The sequence below is a fragment of the Ipomoea nil genome, unplaced genomic scaffold (assembly GCF_001879475.1).
Source record: "Ipomoea nil cultivar Tokyo-kokei standard unplaced genomic scaffold, Asagao_1.1 scaffold1149, whole genome shotgun sequence".
NCBI classification, from domain to species: domain Eukaryota; kingdom Viridiplantae; phylum Streptophyta; class Magnoliopsida; order Solanales; family Convolvulaceae; genus Ipomoea; species Ipomoea nil.
In genome coordinates this window covers 1,730,797-1,752,000 of record NW_017617577.1, presented here as the reverse complement: position 1 = coordinate 1,752,000, position 21,204 = coordinate 1,730,797, and the positions used below count along the sequence as shown (strand labels likewise).

Genomic DNA, 21,204 nt, shown 5'->3' with positions numbered 1-21,204 from the left:
ATAATGCGCAAAGACAACGGTTTTAAAAAATCGTTGTCTTTGTAGTGTTGTGTATTCTAGTATGCTTAAAGACAACACACCAACGACAACAGTTAAATAAAACCGTTGTCTTTTTTTAAAAAAAGAGTGCACAAAGACAACGGTTTTAAATAACCGTTGTCTTTCTAGTGTTGTGTATTCTAGTGCGCTTAAAGACAACACACCAACGACAACGGTTAAAAAAACCGTTGTCTTTTTAAAAAAAAACGCACATAGACAACGGTTTTAAAAAACCGTTGTCGTTGTGGTGTTGTCTTTTCACAAAATGCACAAAGACAACACACTTATAACAACGGTTAAGTAAAAACCGTTGTCTTTGACAAAAGTGTTGCATCAAAGACAACGGTTTTGGACCAAACTGTTGTCTTTTATACAAAAGACAACACTTTTCTTAAAAACTGTTGTCTTTCTAGTGTTGTCTATGTGCATTTTTCTTGTAGTGATTTTTAGCTGTGATTTCTGAAGAAATCCATGCTGCTTTATAATTTATTGTACCTTTTATTATTTCTTGGGGGTTGACTAGTTGAGAGTGGAGAATCGTGGATGCTTTTCCTATGTATTTTTTTTCTTATTTTTTCTATTGCCTTTTTTGTGTTTCCCTTGTCAAACGTTATAAGAGGACAAGAAGGAAAGGAATAGACCAAAGAGATTGAGAAAAGGTTTCTGAAATTCCAATTACATCACTATCACCATAATCCAGGGAAATTGAGTCTATTTCAAAATCCAAAGAAGCTTAAAAAGTTATGGGATGCATAAATTCTTATTTTGCTTAATCAACAATTGCCTTCTACATTGGGGACACAGAGAACAAAGAAAGAAGGAAAAGGTCTCTGAAATCCCAACATAGATCACTTTCACCATGATCCTAATTAGTTGTGGATGGTTTATCAAATTGTCTATCACCATTGAAGTGAAAGGTCTCTGGAATCAGTCTGGTCCATGTATCACTAGACTTCACCATTGGAGTGAAAAGGTCTCTGGTATCCCATTGAAGGAAATTGCCTTTGGAATCCCAATATAGAACACTTTCATCATGATCCTAATAAATTTTGAATAAATCATTTTTTTCGTTTATGGAGTTTCAAATATCCACAATTGTACAACACAACTCATCCATCACTCCCACCGACAACTTATGCTTGATAAAAACATATCAATATGGAATTACCTAGTTTAGCTTGTCGTTCTCCTTTACATAGTCGGCAAAGACCAATTCGGCTTGTGCTTATCCTTTCGGTGGTCGGCAGGGACCAAATCGGCTTGTGCATCACCTCAAAGAAGGAAACATTAGCAGTGATGAACGGTGGCGGACGGCAAGCAGATTAACGATCTTCTTCCACCTCCTAACTCCTGCGGCTCCTTTCCGTAGTCGGCAGAGACCAATTCGGCTTGTGCATCTCCTTTCGGTGGTTGGCAATGACCAAATCGGCTTGTGCGTCACCTCAAAGACGGAAGCATCAACGACGGTGAACGGTGGCGGACGACAAGCAAATTGACGACCTCCTTCCTCCTCCTAACTCCGGCAGCGGCAGACGGTTGGCGAAGCTCTTGGTCGGCATCTGAAGCATCACAAAGCACCCCCCTATTTTCCCAGTGAGCAGAGCAGCTTGTCGGTAGTCCGAACGGATCCGGTGTAACACCCCCTTTTTCTAAAATTTAAAACCCGATATAATTCAAGCTTAATTAAGATAAAACGAGGAATAACTTAAGTAACTAATGTAATCATCCAAAACAATAAGCTAAGGAAATGTCACCGCCACAGTCACCACTCACGGTAACTGCACAGGCTACAAAAACAACTACGGAATCTAGAGTCAAAGCTCAACAAAATAGTAAAACAGGGGACACAACCCCTGTGTCTACACACCATCAAAAAGGCAGTTCAACTACAAACTGTCAAAAGCACTAGGGTAGAGATACTAATCTAGCAACTACCACAACTAAGCTACGCGCTAAACTATCATCGTGCGCTCTCAAGTACGAAAATAAACTCGTTAGCAATTAATGCTAAGTATAAAGCCACTCAACGCTGTAAAGTACTATAGATATAGGTTGGAAAACATTTTGCATTCACACACATTCTCAAGTATGAATAAAAGCAATCAAGATACTTAGTCATAGATCTCAATAGATATACATAAACACTTCTATATGCTCGCAACCTATAAAACATGCTTTAACTCATAACTCATAACTCATACTTGAACACATTCACATGCTATAAACAGATATAAACCAACTATAGTCTACTATGCACTACTCACAATCATGCTGGTAGATACAGAAACAACTGAAGCTTAACAAGTAAAATCATGCTTTCATGCTAACACTTAAACAACGATGAGACTGTACTTCTCAAATGCTCTAAATGAAACATATGCTAAGTCAGGTATGATACTTTACTTCTCATGTATTCAAATAAGACATGCTATGTCATGATGCAATTCTATATGTAAGGATATGATGCTGGATACATATATATGTAGATATATACTTATACTCTCACTCTTATTTGAAAAAGGTATACTTTTACTGTGGAGGATCTCTGTCGAGTCACTTGACTCGCTTTTCTCTTCTTTCTTGCTTTCTTTCTTTCTTTCTTGCTCTTTTTTTTTTTCCTAATGATTCTCTTTTCTCTTCCTTCTCAATCTTTCTCTGTATGCGAGGCAGGTACTCTGCCGTAGCGCAGCCCTAGCGAACGGTGCATCTCTTGCAACCGCCAGATCCGTATCAACGGAACCTCAAACTCGTGGGGAGGTAGGAACTTCATGAATCGTGAATGGACCTATCTGGGCTCGCAAACATGAGCGGCCTAATACTCATCTCGCCCACAGAACCGGTACTCGTGGTTCTTATAAACTTTGTGGAATTAGGTATCGCACCTTCAGTGTACACACCCCATAACCGGGATTTCAAGCCCAGCAGGTAGTATCCAACCTAACAACTCAGGAATATCGACCAAGTTACTTCTAGAATAAACTGTCGGTCCTCTGACTGTATCTTTCTCTTCTCATAACTTCTTTCTTTCTCTTTTCTTCCGAAAGGACATAGTCCTAACAGGGGCCTCCAAAATATAGATTTTCCTCACTTATATAGATAGTATATATATCACATGCAACCTCTTTTTCTCATGCTAGTAATCTAAATGTCATGCAAGCTTCTCAATGCACATATACATCTCATATAACTTCTCTTTCTCAACTTGGAAATCTAATTATCATGCAAGCTTCTCTATGCATATAGATATAAATTTTCCAAAATAGATATAAGGTTTTGAAATATGACTTAGGCTTTACTTTGCCTCAACTCTACATAAATCATGAAACTGATGAACATGTTATTTTACTGTGAAACTTGGAATGCACTGCCTTAAACAATTAATCTCAAATAACTCAACAAATCATCAACTCAAGAATTAAACAAAGTATATAGCATAGCTACTACACAATCTTGTGAACAGAAGCAAAAATATATACTTCACTATCATGCATTTCAAAGCCTAAAATACATAGAGTTCATCTTTCATGCTTCGGCTAAACATGCTTCTACTTGAAATTAAATGAAACAACTCATACTAGCGCGTCGTTACGAGCCTCAAGGGCCCACGAATCCCGGTTCGAAACAACACATGGCTGAGCCTCAAAGGGCCCGACCTACTACTGAAAATGGCCTGGCGGGGCTTGGTGATGGGGCTTGAGAAGCCCCGTCACTTGGCTCCGCCAAGCAACGACCTAGAGTGATGAATCTTGCCTAGATCCGTCACTCAGGTCCGTTGAGCAACGGTTCTAGCCAACGGATCTCCCCTGGATTCGTTGGCTAGGGCCGCAAGGCCAACCTGGTCCATAGATAGTGTGCACCTCTTGTGCACCAGATGTCTTCTTCTTCAAAAATCTCAACTCAGAGCTCAAACAAACACTTCCAGACAACCATGAATCAATCTGTAACAACCCAAAATTTATTTTATAAATCCGGTATTAAGAAATTCCAAAATACCCATTTTCACTCCATTAAATTTTTTTGCGATCAATTGGTGTTTGAATACATTATTTTCGTCACATTTTAAATTAATTCGACACCAAAAAAATGATTCTATTTGAAATTCCTAAGTTTTCGGGTACTTCGCGTACCAAGATTTAAATTGAGAAATTTATCTGAGTGAGACCTGGAGAATTCAAAAAGATTTTTAAACAAGTGTTCATCTAAATAGCTTTTTGAGAAAATTCATTTTCAACCGCAAAGTATTTAAAGTTAGCATTTCTAGCCTTGGTCTATGATACAAGGTGAACCACTTCATTCCAAGAAAACTTTGCTGAGAACACTTCCTATCCAAGCTTTTACCATTTTGCCCTCATCCAATCATTTGCCTTCTACCTAGGGTTTTGGACCCTATATAAACATCACTATTCCAGTGTTGGTTTCCTGATCTCTTTCTTTGCCTCTCCAAACATTTTGTCTGCCAAAGTAGAAGGGAGAAAATATCACAGTAAGCTCATCATCTTCTTCTTCAATCCTAGCATTCATTTTTCTTCTAGTTTCATCTAACCTCTGAGGTTCTAGGCTAAGATTGTATGGTTTGTTTGTGTGAGGGAATAGGTGGTGGAGGTGTTAGCATCTGAGCAGGAAAGGATAGGGAACCACACAAGAAGAAGAAACTACAAGAGGTATAACCCCATGGATTCCTTCTTAAAATTTGGCTATGTGAAGCCTTGTTATTGAGTAGAAATGAGTAGAAACTATGAGATTTTGTTGTGTTTATGCTTAAAAGTGATCTAGTATTTGTTTGTGAGTTGTTGAGAATGTTTTGGACTTGTTTGGATTGAGATTGCGGGTGAAAAAGCCATCTGGTGCACACACAAAGTGCACCAGATCAGACCAGCGGCCCATCAGGAAGGCCACCGGCTAGAGCCGTGGTTACACGGGACTAGGGCACGGTCCTAGAAGAGGGCCGCCGCCTAGTGCCGATGGAGTAACGGGACTCATGGGGCTGACCATGAGGAGTCCCGCCCCAGGTCCCTGAGTTTGTTCTGAGAAGGTTTTGTGCAGTGGTCGGGCCTTTGTGGCTCAGCTACGTGTCATTTCGGGCCGAGTGTTACGGGCCCTTGTGGCTCGGCTCTTCGGGACCATCTCGACGCACATTTTGGCTTTGATTTTGTTGAATTTGGATAAAAAATGAGTATGTTATGAAGGATTTATTGAAGAATTGCTACACAGGGTATATATTTGCTAGTTTACTGTGTATATAGAATTATTTAACTCTGTGATCTGATGATGTTTTTATTGAGTATAAAAGCATGATCATTTGAGAATAGGATTTATTATGAAAGCATGCTTAAATTGTGTTATTTGATCAATGATGAGAATAGAAGCATAATTGTTGAAGTGAAATGTATAGAATTTGCTATGTTGCAAACCGAGCATGACATTATATTCTTGAATACTTCATGATATTTTATACATGGCTTAGAAACATGTTATAGAGCATTTTGGCATCTCACATTTGTCATATTTCAAAAATGCATAAAAGGCCAACGTGAGCCCAAGTAATACTTTCAAAAACCATAAGCATGTGGTATATCATTTTTTTGATGCATTGAGAAGCAGTAGAGTTGTTGCATACATGAGTGTAAACACAAAAAAGTAAACGTTGTATATATATTCACAAAATCTGTTTACAGCGTGTGTATAATTAAATGCAGGTACAAAATCTCTGTCTAGTCCTCTGATTCTTCACTGACGTTATCTATGGAAGTGCCTCCGGGATTCAAATAGCGTAGCCTCCGGGATTTAAGTGGCGCGTGCCTCCAGGATTCAAGTGGCGTAGCTTCCGGGATTTAAGTGACGTAACTTCCAACAACGAGCGTCAAGAATTTAGAAGTAATCAACCCTGCAAAGTTTCAAAACACATGCAATGGATTCAAGCTGCTTTAAGATCCTCAAATGCCTTCAAAAGACTTCAAGATCTTCGAGACAATCAATTCTGCAAAGCTCCAAAGTACCTGCAATGGATTCAAATTGCCTGCAAAATCAACAAAAATGCCTTCAAATCTTCAAGCGTTCTTCAGTTCCTTTAAGCTCTCAAGCCTTCAAGTTGTCAAGCGTTCTTCAATGTCTTCAAAGCCTTCACGTCTTTAACTTCTCAAGTCTTCAATTGTTGTCTTTTGGAATGAAAATGAAGGCCCTATTTATACTAAAAGCTTAACCAAAATTCCTCAACCAACCCCCCTTTTTAGTTAACTAATTAATTAATTAATTAGGAAAATGAACCTTGTCCAAGATCAAGTCCAGGTTCATTATTGTATAATCTAATTCAAATTCAAATTAAATTATAATTATCTAATTCAAATATAATAAAATTAATATTATATTTAAATTATTTAAATTATAATTATAATTTAAATTCAAACATAAAACGGGCTTGGGCCAACTAATTAATTAATTCAATGGCCCAAATCAAACTTAATTGGGTTAATTAAATTAAATTAATTTACATGATCCAATTAATCAAATTGGCCCAATCATCATTCTCAACATTAGCCCAATTACACTTTAATCGGTCCATTTATCGGGTTCAAATTTTCGGTGTCTACAAATTGCCCCCCTCGAGACTTGTCGGGACATGCCGCTTCACATGCTTGGAGTGACGAAGTCTCGAAACTTAACAAATGATCCTTCAACTTCATCAAGGTGCATTTTAACTCCATGGGCCCAAATGTATGTCCGGACGTTTCGCGCCAAATCAAAAGATTAAATTGCCACCAAATGAGCCCACACCATTTTAATAACATATGCCTGGAATTTTTTTTGAGTTCAAAAATCACTTATATAAAATAAAACCAAGTTTGGCCTCTAGTTAATAGCAAATTGACCCTTATTGCAAAGTATAACTGGAGCCATTCCATACGAACCCAACCACTGCCAGAATGACCTTAATTTAATCACACCTTTGTCCATAACCCATTAACTCATTTGCACAATTGGACCCATTAATTTATGTATTGTACTCAAACAGAATACCTAGATCCAAAATCAACTTCCTCTAATTCAACAAGATGTCATTAACCCATTAAATTAATTTTTTTTGGTGCCTGGAATCAGGTTACTAACTGCCCGAACAACCTGCAACAAGATCAGATTAGAAGCGTATCACACCTCATCTTGACTCCCATTCAAACATGAACTCTACGAATCTAACCCTCCCATTCCGAATCAAACGCTTGACATCTCCTATAAATTGAGGCAAGAACCTATCAACTTTACCATCAACGCCGAAAGCCTGCTACTAAAGATTGAGAAGCACTCATAGTCTGAATTTTCGACCAGGTACACTTCTTACTCTTACCTTTTCACTTTCATTTCCCCCATATATATATATATATATATATATATATATATATATATATATATATATATATATATATATATATATATATATATATATATATATATATATATATATATATATATATATATATATATATATATATGTAGGAACAAGAAGAAGGGAACGCCAGAAACAACCGCACGACATGAAAGGATAATTGCCCCCAGGAATCGCCGCTCAACCACTAGCGCTGCTTTTTGTCGATTGCTGGAGCTCCTCGGTGGAAATTTTGTTGTTGTTTTTTTTTTCGAAGTCGCCAGAGACCGCCGGAATTGTTGAAGGTTGCTGGACTGCTGTCCGTCGAACCCAGCTGCCGACGCTGCCGTGTTGCTGATCGTTGGAGCTCCTCGGCGGAAATTTTGTTTTTGTTTTTTTTTTTTTTTCACAGAAGCTGCCGGTCGCCGGAGTGTTGGCCGTCGGAAACCACCGCTCAACTGTTGATGCTACCGCCTCGTCGGAATCCTTTTTTGTTTTTTTTTTTTGTTTTTGCAGAAATTGCCGGAGTTTTACCACCACGATTGCCGGAGCTTCGTCGCTACCGAAGGTTGCGCCATAGGGGATCTGCAGCCGGAGTTCGCTACTGGAGTTAGATTGAAGCTTGTCGCTGGAGCCTTGTTTTCTTGAGAGAAGAAAGAGACGAAGGAAGCTGCTTCTACCCACCGCGGATGCCACTGAAGGGCAGTGATGTTGGTGAAGGCCTACCTTGCGTGAAAGTGGAGACTTAATAGATGGGATGGATTGAATTAGACAATGACAACACAGCCCCACCAACCATCGTTTGATTCTTTTTTTTTTTTTTTTTTTTGCAGAAGTCGCCGGAGGTCTCCCTGTCGCCACTGGAATTCGACGCTGCCGGAAACCACACATGCATGTTGATACTAGCCGCTGCCGGACGCTGACCGTCGCGAACCGCTGGTTTGGAGTCTACTTTTGTTGCCGTAGGATCGCATCTCGGAAGCTCCGTTTCCCATCTTTTCCCGTTGCGGAAGGCCAACCGGTGAGCTGGAGTTCCGTCGCTACCAGTCGCCGCTGTTGGAGCTCTTCGCCGAAGTAGCTTACCATCACGTACACTGCGATTGAGGAAGGCTCTGTTTATGGCACTGGGAACTATTCCTCGATTTTATGAAGGAAGACTCAAGCTGCAATTTAGCTTGAATTCATCTACACAAGATAGCCTCCACGTGACTACCATTTTTATTGGGAATGAGATAAGGAATTACTTCACTTGGGCCCCACAAATTACTTTCTTTACAGCACCACGCCACCATCTTGCCTTTTATATTATATATATACATAACATACATTTAATATTATATATACTATGTACGTACACATAACTTACCATACACAAACAAAATGCATCTGTAACATTCCAACTTCCCTTTTCCTTTTTTTTTTTTTTTGGCATTTTTTTGTTTGGTTTTTTTTCGTTTCTGTTTCGTTTTTTTTTTTTTTCCTTTTGCTTCTTTTTGATATTTTAATAGTAATATAATAATAATAATAATAATAATAATAATAATAATAATAATAATAATAATAATAATAATAATAACATTAATTATTACCGCACTTCTTCTCGCGGTTTTTTCTGAATTTGGTATAATTTTAACATAAACGGTTTAACAGGACAAAAGAGCCTGGTGATGTACAACGATCATAGCAATTAATCCACCGCCATTAACAATTGGACCCCCGAGCACGAAAGAGAAGTTCAAAGAAATTCATGATCAACAATTGAAATAATTCTTTTTACCCATGCTCAACGATAGCTCGATGCCACACAAGCTGTCGTTCCATTAGCTCGCTTTTCCATTATAGCTTTGAATTTGTATTGTTGCTTCGCTATAGCTCGTTCCTTCAAAAGGGCCCAATAATTGCTTGGACTGTTGAAGAATACTTCTCTTGCATTTTAATATCCATGGACACTAAAAAGAACCATGAATACTACCCATATACCCTCTCCTCGGAAGATTTAAATGAGATATGAACATAGAAAATTCTGGACAGATTTGTGCCTTCACTTTCCCTCAAATTCTGGACAGATTTGTGCCTTCACTTGGGCCCACGCATAGACAAGCGAGATACATTAGCAGTTTAACCACGTGCTGCATTTTTGGTGGATATCATTCATCAAGTAGTCTCGTTTACTTAATTAATAGGGTCAGCTTGCGCATCATTTTCGTCAACCAAGTTGTACATGCCCCCCGCAATCGGGATCTCATCATGTCAATTAATGTCGTTTACTTAGTTAATAGGGCCAACGCGCATCATTTTCATCGATCAAGTTGTACATGCCCCCCGCAATCGGGATCTCATCATGTCAATTAATTTGGAATGAAGACGACACCTCATCTTGAGTTGGTGTCGCTCCATAACCTGAATCAATGTCTTCTTTTCCTTCTTGCACATGGGTGTATATGATGGTCTTTGGCTGGACCTTCAAGACTTCGTTGCATGAAACATGAACATCAACTTCTCGTCTCATACGAGAGGGAACTATACTTCTAAGCCTTTTTGAAGACTCTATTTCAATAGAAGTATTGGTGTGTTCTTTTAAAACTCGAGCAGCTCCAAGTCTTTCATGTATTGACTTCCTCTTAGCAGGTTTTGGATTTGACCCAAGCCTATAAAATGCTGACCGTAGTGGTTCTACCTCACCAATCCTATCAAAGACCGATTGCCTCTTGTGTTGTTCCTCCTCATCGGTAGACGTGATGCAATTACTTGCGACTCTGTTTATGAAGATTCGCACTGGTTTAGGGAGCCCATAGCCTAATCCTTTACGTTCATGCGGTCCTTGCTGATTTGACTTGCCTTTACCGCCGGCTTCTGGGATAAGCTTCCCCAACTTCTGCGGCTCCTTGGGATTGTAGCCAGCTTTAGCTAGAAGTTTATAAGCATTGGGGTCGAAGCCATTAGTGCGCTTAACAGACAACATTTCATCTATTCCATCCCGAGCATCGTTATCTTTGGTTTCTTCTCCAAGCGGTTTGGCTGGGGGAGCTTTCAATGGTTCAATTCTTGTAAGCGGGAAAACAAGTTCCTGCAATGAGGTTGGTCTACGACTTGTTTGCTTTTCCACTTTGGATCGGGAGGTGTGTCAACATCGCTTTTGTCAATCTCCTCAACAATAACTTGTTTCTTCAAGTAAAATTTTGCGTCTGCAAAGTAGGACTCTGCTTCGGTGAATGGACTTTCATCAGCGACCACCTTTTCTATCACACCGCCTTTTTCAAACATGAGGCACTGGTGCCATGATGAGGGGACTACTCCGTTCTCATGTATCCAAGGTCGGCCTAGCAACAAATTGTAAGACGTCCTTGCATCTATCACATAACATAGTGTATTTGAGTTCAATGTTCCGACCCTGAGATCGAGTCTGATGGTACCTAGTGCCCTTTGCCCACCTTGATTAAAACCTTGAATCATCAGGCGGCTTTGAGAGAGCTCGTCGGTAGAGATGCCAAGTTCTTTCATAGCTCGGAGTGACAGAATGTTAACAGCCGATCCTTGATCAATCAAAATCCTTTTGATTCCTCGCTCGCGTGCATAACCGTCTACGAACAACGGGCGATTGTGTGGTGCACCACCAAGCAATAGATCTTCATCTTTGAAAATTATCTCCGCAGTGTAAGACGCGGCTTTGCGAGTTTCGACCTCGCTGCTTCCTTCAATCAAGGGGAATGAAGATTCTCCCACTTCAACATGTTCTTCATTGGTATTCAAGCAAGTTCCAAGAATGTATGTTCTACTCAGGCGAAACCCCTTTGGCATGTATTGAGCTAGGATAACTGGTGCCCGTGGCTTGTTGGGAAGTCCTTTCTTCTTCGAGTCATGGACAGGGTCCCTTGCCGACTTCTTCTCAACCCATTGCTTTGTCATTTTCTTCAATGGTCTAATATGACTAGCAGGATCAAGTTGTGATGGTTTTAAATACTAGACGCCAGCATGCTTTACTTTAAATGGAAGTGTGCATTTATGTTGCTTGCCCCCGTTATTCTCCTCATCTTCTATAAGTAATGGAGCAAACCTCCCACATGAAATTTGGTTTATGCTTGCGCTAGCATCAGCAAGCTCTATCTTTCCATCACGAGCAAGCCCCATCACTTTATCCTTAAAGACGAAGCATTTTTCAATCGGGTGTCCGAGGAGACGATGATACTTGCAATAGTTGAGGTCATCTACCCTAGAAGCTTCTTCGGGGCGCTTCATCTCAGGCAACTCAATTAATTTGAGTTTCAGCAACTCGTCAAACATAGGAGAAACGTCAGAATCCAAGAATGGATATTGTTTCTCTTGCCACTCTTCCACAATTGTTTTTCTAGCTCCCCTTGATGGGCCAGTGAATGATCTTTGCTTGGGCTTCTCAGCCACTTTGGTGAAAACCATCCTGTCATCACGTTCATCGTCTCTTTTTTCTCTTGCTTTGGAAAGAACTTACTCCATTTGTTGACGTCTTGGTTTGCAGGTGCCTTTGATGAGCCGGGCATACTTGACATACTTAGTCCCCCATTAGCTTCAATACTCAATTCCATGTCATGAGCACGACTGGATAGTTCTTCAAATGTTCTAGGCTTGATTCCCTACAAGATGTAAGAGAGCTCAAAGTGCATGCCTTGGATGCACATTTCAATTGCGGAGCTTTGTGATATCCTCTCTTTACACAACTCCCTCCATCTCTCGATGAAGGCTCCTGCACGTTCACCCTTCCATTGGTGGGTAGTGGTGAGCTCCAAGAAGCTGACAGTCCTTCTTGTGCTATAGAAGCGGGTCAAGAACTCGCGCTCCATATCATTCTAGCTATCAATGCAACCATGCTCCAGGTCGGTGTACCAATCAAAGGCAGTTCCCTTCAGAGAGCGGACGAACTGCTTGACGAGGAGATCTCCGTATGTTCCAGCATCATTACAGGTTTCAATGAAGTGGGCGATGTGCTGCCTCGGGTTGCCTTTTCCATCATACTGCTGGAACTTGGGAGGTTGATAGCCCAGCGGTATCTTCATTTCTTCAATCCTCTGAGTATATGGCTTGGTGTAAGTGTATGAAGATTGTCCTCCCTCGAGCTTCCCTTTAATTGCTCCCATGATGTAGTCGTTCAACTGCTCAACAGGTATCATGCCCTCAAAAATTGGAATACTTTTCTCAACGGGTGGTGGACGAGAGATTGTCTCTTCCATTCCTGGCCTACTTTCATGACGCGGTGACTCGACATCAATATCATCCTCTTGGGTTTGAGGCTGCTTCTCGGAAGCTCGACTTGTTTCGCCGTTTCTTCCGCTTTCAACCTTTTCACTGAGCTCATTGATTCTCCTTTCTTGGTTATGCATGAACGTAGTTATCCCCTCAAGAGCTTTGGTGATGTTTGCTAGTTGTTCCTCCACCGAAGCTGCGTTCGTCGTCATAACGGGCATGACTGTGTAGCTGTGAGTCAATTCTGACGATGTTTTCTACAGAGGTGATGATTGAGATGTAGGAGACGAGCTACCACTGCTAGGGGTTCCTTTTGGGGGAGTCATACTCCCGCTGCTGGGAGTTCCTTTTGGGGTAGTGGGGCCCATATGACTCTTGTCGCCAACAGTTTCCCTCGTCGAAGATGAACCCTTGTCATATGCGGCTTTCCATGACTTCGTGGAGTTGCTTTCAATCCTTCGGACGATGTTACGAACCATGTTCTGGGTCTCGTTCAGTTGCACCCCTAGGTTCCTCACTCGGCTCCGAGTCATTGCTCCTTCCACATTTTGGCTATCACCGGAACCGGCCACGGATGATGCCTTGGAGCGGGTAGCTTGAGCATAGGTCATCTTGGAGGAGGGATTTCTTGATGCCATTTGGATTCCTTCCTTGTAGAGCTCGTGAATCAATAGTGAAGAGATGAGGGGCAGAGTAATCCCATTGGGCGTGCCAAAATCTGTAAACACAAAAAAGTAAACGTTGTATATATATTCACAAAATCTGTTTACAGCGTGTGTATAATTCAATGCAGGTACAAAATCTCTGTCTAGTCCTCTGATTCTTCACTGACGTTATCTATGGAAGTGCCTCCGGGATTCAAATAGCGTAGCCTCCGGGATTTAAGTGGCGCGTGCCTCCGGGATTCAAGTGGCGTAGCTTCCGGGATTTAAGTGGCGTAACTTCCAACAACGAGCGTCAAGAATTTAGAAGTAATCAACCCTGCAAAGTTTCAAAACACATGCAATGGATTCAAGCTGCTTTAAGATCCTCAAATGTCTTCAAAAGACTTCAAGATCTTCGAGACAATCAATTCTGCAAAGCTCCAAAGTACCTGCAATGTATTCAAATTGCCTGCAAAATCAACAAAAATTCCTTCAAATCTTCAAGCGTTCTTCAGTTCCTTTAAGCTCTCAAGCCTTCAAGTTGTCAAGCGTTCTTCAATGCCTTCAAAGCCTTCACGTCTTTAACTTCTCAAGTCTTCAATTGTTGTCTTTTGGAATGAAAATGAAGGCCCTATTTATACTAAAAGCTTAACCAAAATTCCTCAACCAACCCCCCTTTTTAGTTAACTAATTAATTAATTAATTAATTAGGAAAATGAACCTTGTCCAAGATCAAGTCCAGGTTCATTATTGTATAATCTAATTCAAATTTAAATTAAATTATAATTATCTAATTCAAATATAATAAAATTAATATTATATTTAAATTATTTAAATTATAATTATAATTTAAATTCAAACATAAAACGGGCTTGGGCCAACTAATTAATTAATTCAATGGCCCAAATCAAACTTAATTGGGCTAATTAAATTAATTTCCATGATCCAATTAATCAAATTGGCCCAATCATCATTCTCAACGTTAGCCCAATTACACTTTAATCGGTCCATTTATTGGGTTCAAATTTTCGGTGTCTACAATGAGATTGATGCATGATAGATATATCTATGTATTATCTATATCGGTGAGGTTTTGGAGGATCCCGTTTGGACTATGTCCTCTCGGATGATTTTATGGATATTGGGGTCCCAGTATATGTAACGCGGTGTATTCCCACGTTACGAGGTTGGAAACTGCCCGCCAGGCTTGGAATCCTGGTTAGGGGGTGTGCACACTTAAAGTTCGATACCTGATTCCACAGCGCGAGAACCATGAGATTGGTTCCGTAGACGGTAGGAGATATCGGGTCGGACTTACGCCGTTCCCGATGGGACAATTCACGCTACGGTGAAACCCTGAGCCGTTTACGAGCGAAAAGAAAAAAAAACGAGTCAAGAGAGACTCAAGAGAAAGAAAACAAGTCAAGAGAGACTCAAGAGAAAGAAAGCGAGTCAAGAGATACTCAAGAGAAAGAAAGGGAGTCATGAGAGACTCAAGAGAAAGAAAGCGAGTCAAGAGAGACTCGAAAGTAAGAAAGAAAGAAAGAAAGAGACCTCCACAGAAAGTACTATATTTTTACAACGAGTGTACATGAGTATATATTTATAGTATTGCACGAGATTGCATATGAGTATGATTATAGTATTGCACGAGATTGCATATGAGTATGATTATAGTATTGCATGCGATTGCATATGAGTATGATTATAGTATCGCACGAGATTGCATATGAGTATGATTATAGTATTGCACGGGATTGCATATGAATATGATTATAGTATTGCACGAGATTGCATATGAGTATGATTATAGTATCGCACGAGATTGCATATGAATATAGAACTGCACAAGATTGCATACGAGTATGATTATAGTATTGCATGAGATTGCATATGAGTATGATTATAGTATTGCACGAGATTGCATATGAATATGATGTATATCATTGCACGAGATTGCATATGAATATGATGAATAGTGTTGCACAAGATTGCATTTGAGGAGAATATCGCATGAGATTACATAATGAGAATGTTGATTTAAGGTTGTCCATCGAGCATGAGTATTTTGTTATATTTGAAGCCTTGTATATCAAGCTTATGTGATGAGAATATCAGAGCATGAGAATATCTGTTATATGGTTTATAAGCATGATCCTACCTACAAGCATGAGTTGTTTGTTAAGTTAATTGAAGTGTTTATATGTTGAGGTATCTAAGTGTTCAGTCTTATATATATAAGCATGTCAGTTGGTATCATAGGTTGCAAGCATCTAGAAAGTATGTGATAGATCTAAAGATGATTTGAGATGAATTTATTGTTTACAAAAGAAATCAAATATTTTCAAAGTATGCTAGAAAGCTTTACAGGGTTGAGTGTGGTTATACTTAGCTTCGTGCTAACGGGTGTTTTCCTATTTGTCTATGTGTTGCTTGCAAAACCCCTTTCAGGTGGGCCCAGCAGTGAGAAGAGTTTGAGTTAGATTAGTCTCGTAGTTTGAGATGTCTAAACGCTAGTTATTTATGACTTTGTTATGGATTTTAAACTCATTATTGATGTTATGATTTTGAGGATGTAGACTTTTGGGGTGACGTTTCCCCCCCTTATGTTTTTAGTATTTTATATGGATGCCAGATATTTATTTTATTCCTAGATTCACCCCTTAGCCTGTGCAATCACCACGGAGTGGTGGTTGTGGTGGTGACACTCCCACTAGTTATCTTTTTAGTATTATTTCCGCTGCTTAGTTTATGTTAATGTTTGGATTAGAGTTCTGATTATGATATAGAAAAGTGGGGTGTTACACAATCATATAACATCATCAACACACAATAAATTCATCAACAAGCATTCTCAAACATTTCTAAGCCTTTAATCTCAAGAAATCTAACATTATCAGGCTAAAATAATAGATTTGGGAATCCATGATTTATACCTTTGAGCTCTAGCCTTACGTACAGACATTAACTTCTCTTCTAGGACCTCAAGCTTAGTCTCCTTCTTCACCATCTAGGGCTCCAAGGCAACCAAAACAACCATAACATGCACAGACACATTCACTGTGATTAGAAGCTAGGAAAAGGGGAATGGAGGAGAAGAGGAAAAGAGAAAATGGAGAAGAAACTTACTCCCAAAGCTTGAGTTTCCTAAGCTAGCTAGATATTCTCAGTTGAAGGAATTAAGAAGATGATTATAGAGGAGAAGATATACGAGAGAGACATAGGATGTTGGCAGTTGAAATGAAGAGAAATGAATAGTAATGCTTTTATATGGTTCGAAACCCTAGGTTGAGGTATTGGCTGATAAGGTTATTTTGGTACATTGGCTTGTAAAATCATCAAGCTTATCCTTTTCTAAAACAAGCTAAGGCATTATAGTAATTTACACATCTTTGGGGTTAAAAATAGATTTTCTATAAGGGTGTTTCTAAATAAAACATTTGGTTCAGGTTTGACAGGTTCCTCTCCGGCATTATAGTAATTTACACATCTAAGGCATTATAGTAATTTACACATCTTTGGGGTTAAAAATAGATTTTCTATAAGGGTGTTTCTAAATAAAACATTTGGTTCAGGTTTGACAGATTCCTCTCCGGTTTCACTCAGATTGACTTTTTGGGTCAAAACTTGGTACATAGATATACCCAAAACTTAGGATTTTCAAAATAGGCTACTTCTTGGTGTTGAATTGATAAAATCACGATTTAAAATATTTAATTCATACACCATTTTTAGAAAATTTTTTCGAAGGAGTAAAAGTAATTATTTCAGAATTTATACAATAGAATTTAGAAAAATAATTTTTGGGTTGTCACATCCAACGACCTCTCCGTCTCTTTCGAATTTCGCTTTTGCTACCCTATTTTGTTTGAATATAAGACCAACAATAAATTGCCATCCAATTTCACTTAACCTACAAAATTGCCACCGCCACTTGAAGTTGACAGAATCCGTTTACTTTGGCAATTTTAGTTTGGTAAAACTAAAAACAATAGGGCTTCTTTTCAAAAAAAAAAAAAAAAACAAAAAAAAAACAATGAGGCTAGATTAGGATTTTAATGTGGCATGGTACAATTGGAAGAGCACAAAGTACAATCTTTTATAGCATATTGTTCCACCGACATTTTTTTTAGTTCCCGTTAGGAGTCTAACATTATTGACTCTTATTAAAATTGTAAATATATAGTAGAATAAGGATAAAGATAAAAAAAATAATATTAAGAAACTACTAGCTTATTTTTTAAACATTACCGAACAAAACTTATAACTTAGTAGTTTAAAATAAGTTATAAGCTTATAAATAAACTCTACCAAATAGAGGCTCAACAGTTTGGAGAAGCTCTTGCCAATATTAAATTGAACAAGTAATAAATATAATATCTAATAATTTTTTTTGGGTACACGTACTCAAATTTGATCCTGTAATAACCATCCATTAATGTGTCACCATACATGAATACAGCAATCAAACAAGAAAAATTTCTTGCCTGATAGATAGGAGAGCCATTCACTTTCCATTGAAGCAAATATATATGATGATGATCCCTGGCTATTTCAATCTTCTCTTCATTCAATTGTTTCATCTTCATCACAATATCTCATATCACATCATCTATCCATCTGTAAGGGCAAGACAATGTGGTGAGGGCGGATTATCGATCAGGCTGCGGTGGTGCAGCCACGGATCGGAAGATTAATTCCGGCGCGGCTATCCAGGGTGGTTCCATTGCCCTGGTAGTTGTGCAAGGGTAAGGCATAACCTGTATCGTTGCACATATTGCCTGTTGCAGCCGGAAAAAATGGCAGCTCCGCCACCGCCTAGCACTGGACCGGAAGTGGATTTAGATAGATTGGGGCAAGTGGTTATGTGTTTTTCCCAGACGATATACCGTTCTAATGGCGTTTGGGAAGGGCCGGATCCACTGGCGCCCATGATCCCTCTCTTCATCTTGCAAATCATGACAGCCATCCTCAGTTCTCGGATCCTCAATTTCGTCCTCAAGCCCTTCAATCAACCTCCTCTGGTGGCTGAAATTCTTGTAAGTAATTCTCCTAATTCAATTCTGACATTTGAGTATATATATGTAGCTGAGAAAATTAAATGTATAGGTTGTTTTTGTTGTGGTAAATTGTAGAGTGGTATAATTTTGGGGCCGAGTATGCTTGGAAACATTGAAGAATTCAGAAAACATAATTTCCCCAACCACAATTTTGAAACAATAGAGACGATGGGGCATTTCGCCCTGGTTCTCTACGCCTTCCTCACCGGCCTCCAAATGGACGTAAAAGCAATTGTGCATACCGGAACCAAATCCAGGATCGTCGCTGTTTCCGGATCGATCTTCCCTTTCCTCATCGGAGCCGGATTCTACTTCACCTTGCAAACAGATACTCAATCTATGATCGGCTTCATATTCTGCGGCAGCGCCCTCACCGTCACGGGCTTCTCCACTCTAGCCAAAATTCTGGATTCCAAGAGGCTTCTCAACACCGAGATCGGCAAAATAGCGGCGTCTTCAGCCCTCATCAACGTCGCATTATCCTGGGTTTTACTAACCATAGGACTCCTCTTCACAGGGAGCTTAGATAACGTCCAGTGGGCGGTGCTTTGCACGGTGGGCTTTGTGGTTGTATGCGTCAATTATGTCCGCCCATTACTCAATTGGCTAATCTCCAAAACGCCGGAGGGACAAGGATTCAGCGAGTTCTACATATGCTCCTTCATTGCCGTCATATGCGCCTTCGGTTGCTTCACGGATGCAATGGGTTCACATCCAATGATCGGAGCTTTCATTTTCGGGCTTATTATGCCTAATAACGAGCTTCTTAGAACAGCAATCTTGGACAGGCTGGAGGATTTCGTGATGGGGATCTTGATGCCGGTGTTCTTCCTTGTGTGTGGGCTTAGAACCAACATTTTTACCATTACAGATGGTGATACCAGCATTTTCACAGCCTTAGCGCTCATCCTGCTCGCCTGTTCAGCCAAGATCATCGCCGCTCTCGTTGCGTCTTGTTACACCGGCATGTCCACCAACGAGGCAATTGGGCTGGGTGTTCTTACCAACACCAAAAGCACCATGGTTATGATCATTCTTGAAGTTGGTCAAGTGCAACAGGTAATTAATTATTAATTACGACTTTACTTGTTTGTTTAAGGTCCTATATATGAAAATGCTAACATGTATGTATATATGAATAGGTTTTGAGTGTTCAACAATACAGCATGATGGTAGTTGCATGCTTGATCATGACAATAGTGGCCACTCCCCTTGCCGCTAGGTATTGTCCCAAACAAGATTTGGAGCCTTATAAACGAAGGACCATACAAAATGCTAAACCCGGAGAAGAGCTTAGAATCCTAGCATGCATCCATGGCACCAACAATCTTCCTGCCATTATAAGCCTCCTGGAAACCTCCAACTCCACCGTAACATCCCCCATCACTGCGTTTGGCGTCCAGCTTTTGGAGTTGGTGGGCCGCGCTCCTGCCATGATGGTGGTCCACAGCTCCGGCTCCGGCAGACACGTCGGAGGCTCACACGAAGAGGTGCAGACCAGCCAAATCATCAGCACGTTCGACAACTACGAGCTTCGTTCCCATGGGGTTACCGCTCAAGTCTTGACAGCCAGGTGGTCTTATGACACCATGGCGGAAGACATATGTAAAATGGCTAAAGAAAAGCGGGCGGCGTTTCTCGTCCTTCCTTTCCATAAGCAACAAGGCACCGACGGAGAAATGGAGGATACGAACCCGGCGATTCAGACCGTTAATGAGGGCGTTCTCTTGAGCGCCCCTTGCTCTGTCGGAATCCTCGTTGAACGTGGACGGCCTAATCAATATGCCAAGAACATCGCCGTGCTGTACCTGGGAGGCCCCGACGACAGGGAGGCGTTGACCTATGCGAGGAGGATGTCAGGTCTCCCCGGCGTCCATCTTACCGTCATCAGGTTTGTTCCGGCGAAAGATGTTTCCGCAGACGGCGCCGTCGAGGATCCCGACCTGGAACTAGAACTCACCCGGGAAACCAGTTTCGTGACGGTAAGCATCGACCCCGCGAGAGACAAGGAGGAGGACGAAGAGCTCCTCAACAACTTCAGAACAGAAACCGCGGAGGACGATTCAAAGACGTTCATGGAATTGGTGTTGGACGACGAGGAAGAGTTCACGAAAGCCGTGAAGTCTCTGGACGACCGGAGCTTCGATCTGTACGTGGCGGGTCGGGGGCGAGGAGTGTCGTCGGCGTTGACGTCCGGGCTGGCGGATTGGTGTGAGTGCCCGGAGTTGGGGGCGGTGGGAGATCTGCTGGTAACGTCGGAATTCGAGTCGTCGTTCTCGGTGCTGGTGGTGCAACAGTATGTGAGGACGAACAAGGGCGGCGCCGGTGGCGGGTCCTCCTCCGCCTCCTCCACTGGGGCCGGGGGATCGGCGGCAGAATCAATGAGCCAGAGAATGGATGCGGATATGCAGATGGATATGGGGTTCCGGATGTCGTATAGTGATGAACCCGACGCCGCATATGATTCTCCCACTTCCAGCATTAGCAGGAAGCAGCAACAGCAGGATCATTATATTATGGTGTGATCTTCCCAGGGAATATTATAAATCATCCAATTTAAATTAAAACTTTCTTCAATTTTCAAAACATATAATCTAATTCAGTTCCTATATATATATTGCGCCCGCCTCAAATCTCATGTATTACAAGCTAATTAAGGTTGAATAAATAATTAAATTATAGTATATATTCTAAATTTGAACAAATTTAAAATTATAACCAAATTAAAAAAAATATATCGTGAACAAGAAAAAATGTTCATATATAGGCACAAATTTGATAGCATTCCAACACTATTTGACACTACTTGTATAGTACTCAAGCGACACCCCTTTATGTTATACACACATAAACACAATGAGATAATAAGCAGATTTCATTATTACGTGAA

At 40.5% G+C, this 21,204-nt stretch overlaps 1 protein-coding gene across 1 annotated transcript; it reads left to right on the top strand.

The window, feature by feature from the left end:
* The first annotated feature begins 17,810 nt into the window (after window positions 1-17,810).
* On the top strand, window positions 17,811-20,925 carry LOC109183605 (cation/H(+) antiporter 15-like). The gene is made up of 3 exons (XM_019333678.1): window positions 17,811-18,293; window positions 18,390-19,373; window positions 19,457-20,925. The coding sequence occupies exons 1-3, from the start codon at window positions 18,054-18,056 to the stop codon at window positions 20,837-20,839; spliced, it is 2,607 nt and encodes an 868-aa protein (XP_019189223.1). The 5' UTR covers window positions 17,811-18,053; the 3' UTR covers window positions 20,840-20,925.
* Window positions 20,926-21,204: the final 279 nt, after the last annotated feature.

What these genes read in the sequence shown, in the direction of transcription:
- LOC109183605 (XM_019333678.1), top strand. Translation starts at nt 18,054, where the DNA reads ATGGCAGCTCCGCCACCGCCTAGCACTGGACCGGAAGTGGATTTAGAT. An exon ending in CTCTGGTGGCTGAAATTCTT is followed by an intron (nt 18,294 to 18,389) that starts GTAAGTAATTCT and finishes GGTAAATTGTAG; the next exon opens with AGTGGTATAATTTTGGGGCC. An exon ending in AAGTTGGTCAAGTGCAACAG is followed by an intron (nt 19,374 to 19,456) that starts GTAATTAATTAT and finishes ATATATGAATAG; the next exon opens with GTTTTGAGTGTTCAACAATA.